Source organism: Pyrus communis, chromosome 16 (assembly GCF_963583255.1).
Source record: "Pyrus communis chromosome 16, drPyrComm1.1, whole genome shotgun sequence".
Classification (NCBI taxonomy): domain Eukaryota; kingdom Viridiplantae; phylum Streptophyta; class Magnoliopsida; order Rosales; family Rosaceae; genus Pyrus; species Pyrus communis.
The window spans coordinates 2,086,642-2,097,409 of record NC_084818.1 but is presented as its reverse complement, the minus strand read 5'-3'; the positions used below and the strand labels follow the sequence as shown (position 1 = coordinate 2,097,409).

The 10,768-nt window shown below is 42.9% G+C and overlaps 1 protein-coding gene and 1 long non-coding RNA gene across 2 annotated transcripts; one reads left to right on the top strand and one right to left on the bottom strand.

The window, feature by feature from the left end:
- Positions 1–2,990: 2,990 nt before the first annotated feature.
- On the bottom strand, positions 2,991–3,829 carry LOC137719570 (uncharacterized). Its single transcript, XR_011066411.1, has 2 exons — positions 3,766–3,829; positions 2,991–3,679 (listed from the first exon to the last, which is right to left on the bottom strand). It is a non-coding gene; the product is annotated as an uncharacterized lncRNA (long non-coding RNA).
- Positions 3,830–5,125: 1,296 nt separating this feature from the next.
- LOC137721090 (uncharacterized) lies at positions 5,126–6,184 on the top strand. Its single transcript, XM_068460206.1, has one exon. It carries the CDS (start codon positions 5,126–5,128, stop codon positions 6,182–6,184), a length of 1,059 nt encoding a protein of 352 aa, XP_068316307.1.
- The last annotated feature ends 4,584 nt before the right edge of the window (positions 6,185–10,768 follow it).

The following is a 10,768-nucleotide window of genomic DNA, read 5'->3' as shown; positions in this document are numbered from 1 at the left end:
TTCGACACCAAGAACTTAACCAACTTCACTTTCGATACTTCAAGAATCCAAAAATACGAATCCAAGAAGTATCCCCCCACTAGTGCTTTTGTCAATCAAATCCAACATGAGGATTTCAAGACAACCACTTCACCACGAAACTAAATTTCTACCTCATCGACTAACTCACTGAGGAAACTTTAGCCACCAGATTCAAAAGAACACAACATTCTCAGACAAAACACTTAGAATAAGAAGACAACGAAACTGATACGAATTGAATCACCACAATCAATGTAAATGATTCGAACGAACAGTCAACATAACTACCCAATTCATATCCCATAGGCTAGACGTACTAGTCTTTCCCTCCAAGGTTCACAAATCTAAGGAAACTCTAAATTTGACACCACTGATAGGGCAAGCATCAGCGTCTGCTGAAAATTCAAAGGTCCGAGTACCAAGGCTCTAATACCATAAAAGTCGTCACGTGTCGATCCTGGACGTATGTAGGGATCGGGGCTTAACACAAAAAATTCATGGGAAGAGAAATCCGAACTTAAGACTCTTCTAACACAAAAAAAAAAACAAAAAAAAAACAAAAAAAAACAAGAGATGGTTGCTACTTCATGAGTTTGTGTGATATAGTCGAAACTAAAACGGCTAACAACGTAGTTAAGTTCTAAAACTTCCATTTTTCGATTAATGACATGTGTAGTTATTATTATATTTGCAAAAATATCAATGAAATTCATTGAAAAAAAAAGTTTATATTTCATCATAAAATAATTAACTGATAATATGAAAAGTAACTCAATTACCTATAAACATATGTAAAATATTTTTTTTTTCTTGATGTGAGATTCATGATTTCAAAAAATCTCGAGTGCGGGATTACAAGAATTACTCGGTCACTAAAAGTCCACCATGAAAAAGCATAGTTGACCAACATCTTACCTCTTCCAAGCATGAGGGATCAGTTTTGTAATTTTCAATGTGTTCAAGATAGTTGGTGATTAGAGGTTGAAACTTAAAAGGGGTGGTGGCGTAGTGACTGGGATTAGTGGTCAAATACTTTTCGTTCTAATTAAGAAATTGAATTAAACATGACCAGACGAAAACAAGAATCAAGCTAAATATTTAATTAAAATTCGGATCAAATTGTATGATTATATTTTTAATGAAAAGATGCTCAAAATTTAAATTTAATTAGCTTTGTATTTAAGCCAAATGAACAAGTTTAGATAGGGATTCTTTTCTGACTTTTTTTTTTCTCTTTGTTTTTTTGTCTTCCGATTATGAGAATGAGACTCAGAGCGAAATGGATAAAGGAAAACCTAAGAAACATGGAAAGATACTCTAAGAAAATGTATAGAGTAACTAGAGGTAACGAAAGATTTGACACAAAACCGAGCGCAGCGGCGATATATGATTCATATACCGACTCCCACTTAATGAGATAAGGCGTTATTTTTGTTGGTTTTTTGTTTTTCATTCTCCTTTTTGGGTGGGGGGAATAATTGAAGACTTTAGCATTATTGTAAAACAAATGTAAGAAAAGGAAAAAAAATGTGGACCTTATTGATAATTTATCAGCATCCTATGTGAGGTAATAGGAGAAGTATTTTATACCATATTGGTAGAAATTAAAGTTGTATGTGTCAATTGATTTATCTTTAAAATAAATGAGTTCAGCAAGTTTTACGTGGGAGTCTTCAGTACTCCAGATTACTAGGTAATTTGGTTTTATCTCTACTAATTAATGAAATTATATTTGTTAACTAAAAAATGATGAAAAAATAATTTAGTCTTCTATTACACAAAAAAATGATAGGCAATAATATAATTTCACAGGTCTAAATTTTACTGTTTTTTATTGAAATCTCACATAGAAGTGATGTTAAAATATCTCTAATATTTTATAATAAAAAAATAAAAATAAAAACCAAAAACAAAAATCTCACACTCCTCGACGTTCTCTCTCTCTATCTCTCTCTCTCTCTCTCTCTCTCTCTCTCTCTCTCTCTCTCTCCCCTTCTCATTTTCTAAAAAAATGTGTTCATACACACAAAGTATGTATGCATATGCTAGTATCTATTAGATTAACAAGTAAGCAAACATAATATTTCTTTTTCTTTTTCAATTTAATCATTGATCGTTCATTTTTTCGTACTACTGACTACTGAGTAATATGGACTATTGAAGAAAAATTTTACATTTGTTGGAGCAAATATGTTTTTTGTTCTGCATTCAAGTTTATATCTTTTCTCTTGGCAATTTCGACAGCAGTCAATAATTAAATTAGAATATTTTTAAGGGAATTGTTATTAGCATTCCAAAAATCTCATTCTACACTTCAAACTTTTTATATTAGGAAAGAAAAATACAATTGTAAGGAGTGTAAAATGAGATTTTTAGAATGTCAATAACACTTCTCATTTTTAATTGTTATTTATATAGTCATAAATAGTTATTGTGGTAGGATTTTACTATATGTGGTGAGACCTTGAGTATGTTGCAACCACTGATGCTTTGATGGACGTATATTAAAATTGGGTACCAACAAATTTATGGTGAACGTCTCCCTCCTCTTTATTCACTAAAATCCACATTGTCAGTTATGCAATCAATATGTCTATGGACAATATGATGGAACCTATTACTAATTTTTATTCTTCATTTTTTCCAGATAATATTTGTTCATAATCGTTCATTATCTTTATTATCACCTAAAGATCATATTTACAAACAAATATTCATTTTAGAGATCGTTTAGTCATCCATACGTGTTAAACCTATGAACAGTTTTGATAACAAATAGCATCCTCATGATGAACCGTCCATTTATTTTATGCATATGAATGACTAAAAAATCTCCAAATTGAATAACTTTTTAGCATATATGATCTTTAAATAATGTTAAAGAGAATGAATTGAATTCAAAATAATAATCGTATTAGACTTCGGCTATTATTAAAGTAAATGCTTTAATTAACTGAGTTACAAACTCATCTCAAATGAACGATATTTATTCAAGAACTTTGAGAATACACTAACGAACGATGTTGATAAGACACGAATCTCGACATGACTGATAAACAACACAAAAAAGGCAAAACTAATAGGGAAAAAAAATACTCAAACAATTAAAAATGAACATTGGCAAAATTTGCATAATATGCATCCAAATCCATGCATCTCAAAATAACTAAACTCTAAACCTAATTCATATGTCTAAATCATGACCACAACCTTAAATTGAATCAGTGTCGCGATAATCTTATATTATAAAACACTGCATGATGTCCTTGTCCAAGGACATATCCTTTGAGAATATAATGCTTCATTTGTTTTTTTATTTTTATTTTTATTTTTTTAATATTTTATATTTTGCGAAAGAGTGGGTGGGTTTAGGAAAGCATGAAATGAAGATAGCAATCTTCATGTTAAAGAAATTAGATTTGCAGTATAGTAGCGCATATATATATATATATATATATATATATAATGGGATAGGATCCTCTCCAGATCGCATCCATTCACATCTTCCGAATCCTTCTTCATTAAAATCCAATTCGGTGTCGTGGCTTCGCCGGAGCTGGTTATCGGCAAAAGCGTCAACGTCTTCGAAGTCGGCAACGTCGTAGTAGTCGTTGACGCCGTACTTCAACTCGTTGTTTTGAAATTGTGCCATTTGTTACTGCAAAAAAACTCACAGATTAACTGAAAATCCACAGCAAACATTGAATCGAAACCCATGGTGAGAGAAAATAGCGAGGGAATTACCTAGAATTGGGGGAAGAATTCAGCTGGGCGGGTGAGATCCTGACGATCCAAATGGATTGGACCCGGGAAAAAACATTATCTCTCCTCTGTGAGAGCTTTCTCTCCGCCGTGAGAGTCTTCTCTCCGCCGTGAGAGTGTTCTCTCCGCTGTGAGAGCTTTCCTCAGTGAGCGTAATCTCTCCTCTTGGTGAGAGTCTGATCGAGAAACCCAAAAAATTTCTCCCCTGGTGCGACTGTCGAGAGTTCCTGCCTCTGTGCGTGGGGTTACAGGTTAGTTTTCGATCTGTGTTTTGTGCTTGTTAGGTCGAGCTCTGGGGCTTGGATCTACTGGGTGGTGGGCAAATGAATCTCTGAAGCAGGAAGGTTGGTGGAGATAGGGCCCAGGGTGACGGATCGGGATTGAGGCTCTGCAACCTAGGTCGATCTATCCCACGAGGGCTGCAGGGGATGCTGCGCTGATCTGTGTGGGGGGTGTGCTTCTGTCATCTTGGAGTTAAGGGGTCTGTGCGGTTTGGGGCTTCAGTTGGGGTGAATCGAACTGTGTTTTGCGATTGTTAGGTCGAGCTCTGGGGCTTGGATCTACTGGGCGATGGGGAAATGGGTCTCTGAAGCAGGAAGGTTGGTGGAGATAGGGCCAGGGTGACGGATCGAGATTGGGCTTTGCAACCTAGGCCGATCTACCCCACGAGGGCTGCAGGGGATGCTGCGCTGATCTGTGTGGGGGGTGTGCTTCTGTCAATTTGGAGTTAAGGGGTCTGTGCGGTTTGGGGCTTCAATTTGTGGTGAGTTGTAGATGTGGTGGTGGACTTCTATTGTTCTGGTAGAAAGTAGGGGGGTTGCTGCAAGGGCATAGGGTGACGGTAAGGGATGGGGCTTCTCAATTTTAGGGTGTTCCTCTATTAGAAGGGGACTGGGGTGGGTTGGGGTTTATCTAATCAGGACGATTCTCTCTTCGGGGGGGTGATGGGGTGGGCGCTGTGATTGGGTTGGGGGTTCTCAAGGCTGTCAGTCAGGGTCAAGGGGCTGGTCTGTGGGTGGAAAGGGGAGGGGTTTCACATTTTGACAATTTCTGTATCGAAGGTGGTGGGGATTGCTGGGGTGGTTATAGTGGGGGTAAGAAATCCGATCCACTTAGGTTGGGAGGGGGCTTTAGCGACCGGGAGGAATGGTGTACCAGCATTAAGCTTGGTCGAAAGGTTGTATTCATGAGGATAAACGATGAGTTGACTAATTGGCCGACTCGAAGAAAGGAATCAGTTGGTACACTGGGTGGCTCCTAAGTGTGGTATACGGGTGTTTACAGACAGTAAAGGCTCTCTACATTTCAGGCTGGGAGAGTGGGGCAGCGGTGCTACAGAGTGATGGCGACTAGTGGGGTGGATGAACTGGTAGTTCAACTGAACCAAACACTGGAGTTATCAAATATGGAGCAGGGAGTTAAATTGGTTGGGAAAGTATTTACGCAGAAACCAGTGAACAAATGGGGAGTCAGGAATATTCTTAGAGCGGCTTGGGAAGAGTTGGGTGAGGCGGAAATAAAATGGGTAAAGGAGAATGTTTTTATTATCTCAGTCAAAGATGAAAATGTGGCTTCAAAGATCATTGAGCAGGTCCCCTGGGCAGTGATGAAAAAGGTGTTCTCGGTCGTGAAATGGCCTCCGGAGTTCGCCTTAGAGGAGCTGGAGTTGAATGCTGTTCCATTTTGGACTCAAATAAGGGGAATTCCACTGGGCTTAGTCTCTGTTGAGAACGTACAGCGTGTAATCAAAGAGGCTGGGAAATTTATAGCCTTGGAGGATCCCGGACATGCTCGTGGATTTGTACGAGTAAGAATCTTAGTTGATACGGAGAAGCCATTATTTAAGGGATGCTGGATTCGAAGGGAGTCAAATAAGGAAACCTGGGTGGAATTTCGGTATGAACGGCTTCAAGATTTCTGCTACAGGTGTGGACGGATTGGGCATATCAATACAGAATGCTCTGTTGAGATGTCTGGAGAAGGGGAGGTGGCGTATGGAGAGTGGATTAAGGCGCCGCCGATAAGAGAGGTGGTGATACCAAAGAGAGGGGAGTGTGTGGGCAGGGGGGAACGACGGCAGGCCGGGGCGGTGCGCGGACCGGGATTCACGTCTGCACAGAATCAAGGCAGATTACGAATGTCAAACTTACAAAGAATGGAGCATAATCAAACCAGAGAGATTGGGGGAGCATCTAAGAGCCGTGGCACAGGTCAAAAAAAATGGCGTAGAAGAATGCGGGTGGAGGGAGATGATTCTTCCTCCTGCTCTGAAATGGAAAGCATCAAAACAGTGGGTGGAGGACAATCAGGCGATGTCCAGGGGGCAGTGATACTCTGTCTGCCCAGGGTGATGACCCACTATGGGGCCGCAAAAGAAGTGGGGAAGTACAGGATTTGGTGATAACTCAAGTTCCACAGAAGAAACTAAAGGGCCCAGTTATGGAGGAGAACTGCCAAGGTGGGGCGGCAGAGATAGGAAGGAGTTTAAATAGCAAGAATGGAGGGCAAATGTTGGAAAGCGCGAACCTATCGACGGAGGAGAATAAGGAAGAAATAAGTGAGAATACTGGAGGACAGGATGCAATGGAAGGGGGGTCGGACTTCGATAAAGGTAGGATGGTGACTCGGAAGGCGGGCAAGTGGGCTCGGGGCGGTGGCGGCTGGCCTTCAACAGCCGCAGGCCAGCCATGAGTTATTTCTTCTGGAACTGTCGTGGGCTAGGGTCGGACACGACAGTCAGGGCTCTCCATGGGCTTATTCGTAAAAAAAGACCCTCTATGATCTTTTTATCGGAGACTAAGATGAAAGATCATAGAATGTTAGGGGTGAGGAGGAGATTGGGTTATGTTCATGGCTTTGATGTTCCGCCAGTTGGATGTTCTGGAGGATTGAGCTTGTGGTGGGAGGACAATCTGGAGGTTAATATTATATTTTCGTCCAAGCATATTATTGATGCTGTGATGAGAATTAAAGGGCAAACACATTGGAGTCGGATTACGGGTGTGTACGGAACGCCGTATAGAGTTGAGAAAAATCTGTTTTGGGAGTGGATGGTTAACCACTTTACCCCTACGGACATTCCTTGGATTTGTGGCGGGGATTTCAACGAATTCCTGTGGGATCATGAGAAGTCTGGAGGAGTGGAGGTTCTGTACAACAGGCCAAGGTTCCTAGAAGAGTTTCTATCTTCCTCTCAGTTGATGGACTTGGGTTTTAATGGGCCGGCTTTTACGTGGAGAGGGATGAGAAAAGGGGATTGGGTGGAGGAAAGGTTAGACAGGGTTATAGCGAATGAAAAGTGGCAGCAACTCTGGCCGAACTCCCAAGTTATGCATGAAACGGTCTTAGCATCGGACCACTGCCCCGTTATTCTTAATTCTAATATTGAAGGGCAGAAAGGAATGAAGATGTTCAGGTTTGAGGCGTATTGGGTCTCGGAGGAAGAGTGTAAGAATTTGGTGGAGAAGTGCTGGGAGCGGCGGCATAATGGCAGCCCTGTCAATAGGTGGGTGAGTGCTTTAAACGATTGCCGTTATCGTTTAAGCAGGTGGAATCGCACTAAGTTTATGGGGCGAGGTAGCAGGATCCAGGATCTTCTTTCCCAGTTGGATTTGCTCCAGCGGGATTGGGGACCAAACTATGATGAGATAAGGGAGATTTCTAGGCGGATTGATGAGCTAAGACTTCAAGAGGAGAGTTATTGGTGCCAGCGATCGAGGGTAAAATGGTTGAGGGAGGGGGATGCTAACACTCAGTTTTTTCACTCTTCAACCCTTCAGAGGCGGAGGAGAAATAAGATAGTGAAGCTTAGGGATGAGAATGGGAACTGGGTGGAGAGTCCGTCTCAGGTGCGCCAATTGGTGGATAATCACTTCACTTCAGTTTTTAGCTCGGCAGGGGACCGCAATTGGGGGTCGTTGCTAGATTGCATTAATCCCTTGGTTTCGCCAGATATGAATGAGGCGCTAATTGCACCAATCACGGAAGAGGAGATAAAGGTGGCGGCTGGGAGTATGGGAGGGCTAAAGGCTCCTGGCCCCGATGGTTTCCAGGGGATCTTTTATCAGACATACTGGGAGATTGTGATGGAGGGTGTTTCTGCTTTAGTGAGAGATTTGATTCAGGATGAGGCGGGTTCGAGTTTGATAAATCAGACTCATGTGGTGCTGATTCCCAAAGTCCCGAATCCGGAAGTTGTGTCGCAATTCAGGCCGATTAGCCTGTGCAACTACTCGTACAAAATCCTGTCAAAGATTCTTGCTAACCGGTTGAAGGTATTATTACCAAAAATTATCTCTCCTTCTCAGAATGCTTTTGTGGCGGGTAGACAAATTCAGGATTGCATTGGCATAGCACATGAGATGTTTCATTATCTGAAGGGAAGGAAAGCTCGGAATAGATTGGAAATGGGGATTAAACTTGATATGCAGAAGGCGTATGATAGGGTTGAATGGGATTTTTTGAATGCGGTAATGGAAAGAATGGGTTTTTGCAGTAGCTGGAGATCTTTAATTAGTGGCTGTGTTTCGTCTGTGAAGTTCGCTGTTCTCCTAAATGGGCAGGCTGGCAAGTCCTTTGTGCCATCGCGGGGCCTACGTCAGGGGGATCCTCTTTCTCCTTACTTATTTATTTTGGTGGGGGAAGTTCTATCCAAAATGATTCAGGGTGCGGTTGACCAAGGTAGGTTGGATGGTGTTAAGATGGGTGGATCCGGACCCGTGATTTCTCACCTCTTCTTTGCGGATGATACCCTTTTGTTTTTGCGGGCTGATATGAAAAACTGCCGGAATTTGAGAAATCTGCTGGACAATTTTTGTGTGGCGTCGGGGCAGAAGGTAAATTTGGAGAAATCTAATGTATATTTTGGGGCTAACGTTCCGAAGGTGAATGCTGATCAGATGGGGAACGCCCTTGGTATGAAAGTTGTAATCAATCCGGGAACATATTTGGGGGTCCCTGCCATTTGGGGTCGGTCGAAAAAGCGTGGTCTTGCCTATGTGAAAGGAAGAGTAATGGAAAAGCTACAATGGTGGAAACAAAATACTCTTTCCCGGGCCGGTAAAGAGGTTTTAATTAAGGCCGTTATCCAAGCTATCCCGGCATACCCAATGTGCATTTTCAAATTCCCAGCCACTGTTTGTAAGGAATTGGATGCGTTGGTGGCTGGATTCTGGTGGGGATGTAAGGAGGGAGCCCACAAGATTCACTGGGTTTCAAATGAGGTTTTGGGTTTGCCCAAAGATATGGGTGGTTTAGGCTTCAGAAATTTTCAGGAATTTAATGATGCTCTGCTTGCTAAACAGTGCTGGCGGTTAATCACGGAACCGGATTCGTTGTGGGCAAAGGTGATTAAGGCTCGGTATTTTCCACATAGCTCGATCTGGGATGCGAAGAAGGGTGGACGGGCCTCTTGGGCGTGGAGCAGCCTCATCTGTGGCAGGGACGTGATTAGGGAAGGCTCCCATTGGCAGATCTTGGGTGGCCAGGAGGTGCGGGTGTGGCAGGATAGGTGGCTTCCATCCTTGCCCCTTGGACACCCGGTGCCGGTAAGCCAGGTTGCGGTTACTCCCAGTTTAAGGGTCAGTGCACTTATCTGTCCGGAGTCGGGGCGATGGAACATTAGCTTTTTACAGCCTTTCATATCGGGGGAGGCTATGCTGGCTATTAAGGAGACGCCTCTTGGAGATTTAAGTCGTAAAGATAGGCTTATATGGGATATGAGTAAAAATGGTTCTTATTCGGTCAAGTTGGGATACAGATGGTTGCAAGGAAGATCGCTAGCGAGAAGGGATTTGCGTCGGCCTTCTGTTCGTGGGGTTCCCAAAGCGTTCTGGAAGGGGATTTGGAAGCTGGAGGTACCCCCCAAGTTGCGGCATTTCTTGTGGCTTACTGTTCACAATTGTCTTCCTACTCGGTATGCACTGTTCCGACGAAGGTCCTCTCAAACCTCTACTTGTCCTATTTGCTGCTGCCACGATGAAACCATTGAGCACATTTTCCTTTTTTGCTCTTGGGTTGAGCCAATTTGGTTTGGAGGGGCATTGGGCTATAAAATGGATCGTCTTTCTCTCCCTTCTTGGTCGGAATGGATTCAGGGGGTTTTCTCTCCGAATTTATGCAACTCTGGAGATATAATGTGGAGACAATCTTATATTGTTTTTACCTGTTGGTGCATATGGAAAGCTCGCTGTGATTTTGTTTTTAAAGGGGTGCCCATTAACCCGGTAAAGGTCCTGGCTGCTGTCTCGGAGATGGTGAGATCTTCCTATGGTGCAAAGGCAAAGGCTGGGGATAGAGGAGGGGGCGACGGCAGGAGGAACTCGCAGGTTACGAGATGGTGTGCTCCGGCCTACCCTTATGTGAAGATTAATGTGGATGCTAGCTGGTCCAAGGCATCAAAGATGGGTTTTGTTGGAGTGATTGTAAGGGACATGGAGAGTAAGTTTGTGGCTGCTGCGCGGCATCCTATTACTGCTCCTTCTGCTGCAGCAGCGGAAGCTTCTGCGTTGTTGCACGGATGCAAGCTTGGTGCAGAGTTGGGTGTAAGGTATGTAATTCTGGAATCAGACTCCTTGGATGCGATTAAATGTCTTTCTATCTCTCTGTCTATGGGGTGTTGGGAGGCATACCCGGTGTTGGCTCGGGTTAAACAGTTGGGGGGGGGGGGGGATTTCACTGATTGCCGATGGTCTTGGGTGCCACGGTCTGCTAATGGCGTGGCTCACAAGATTGCATCGATTGGTTTTTCGGAGATGAGTGATGTTGTTTGGGTCGTTAGGCCCCCATCTTCGTTGGTCTATGTATTGAACAATGACGGATTACCGTGCCCTCATTAAAGGGGTTTTAGTGGTGCTGGGGATGACGCCTCTACTTGGTGGAGGGGTCGCTGTGGTTATCCCCTGACACTGCTTGGTATTGTTATTATGGTTGCCTCTCTGTAGGCTTATTTATGATATGTTTCTTGGCTTCAAAAAAAAAAAAAAAA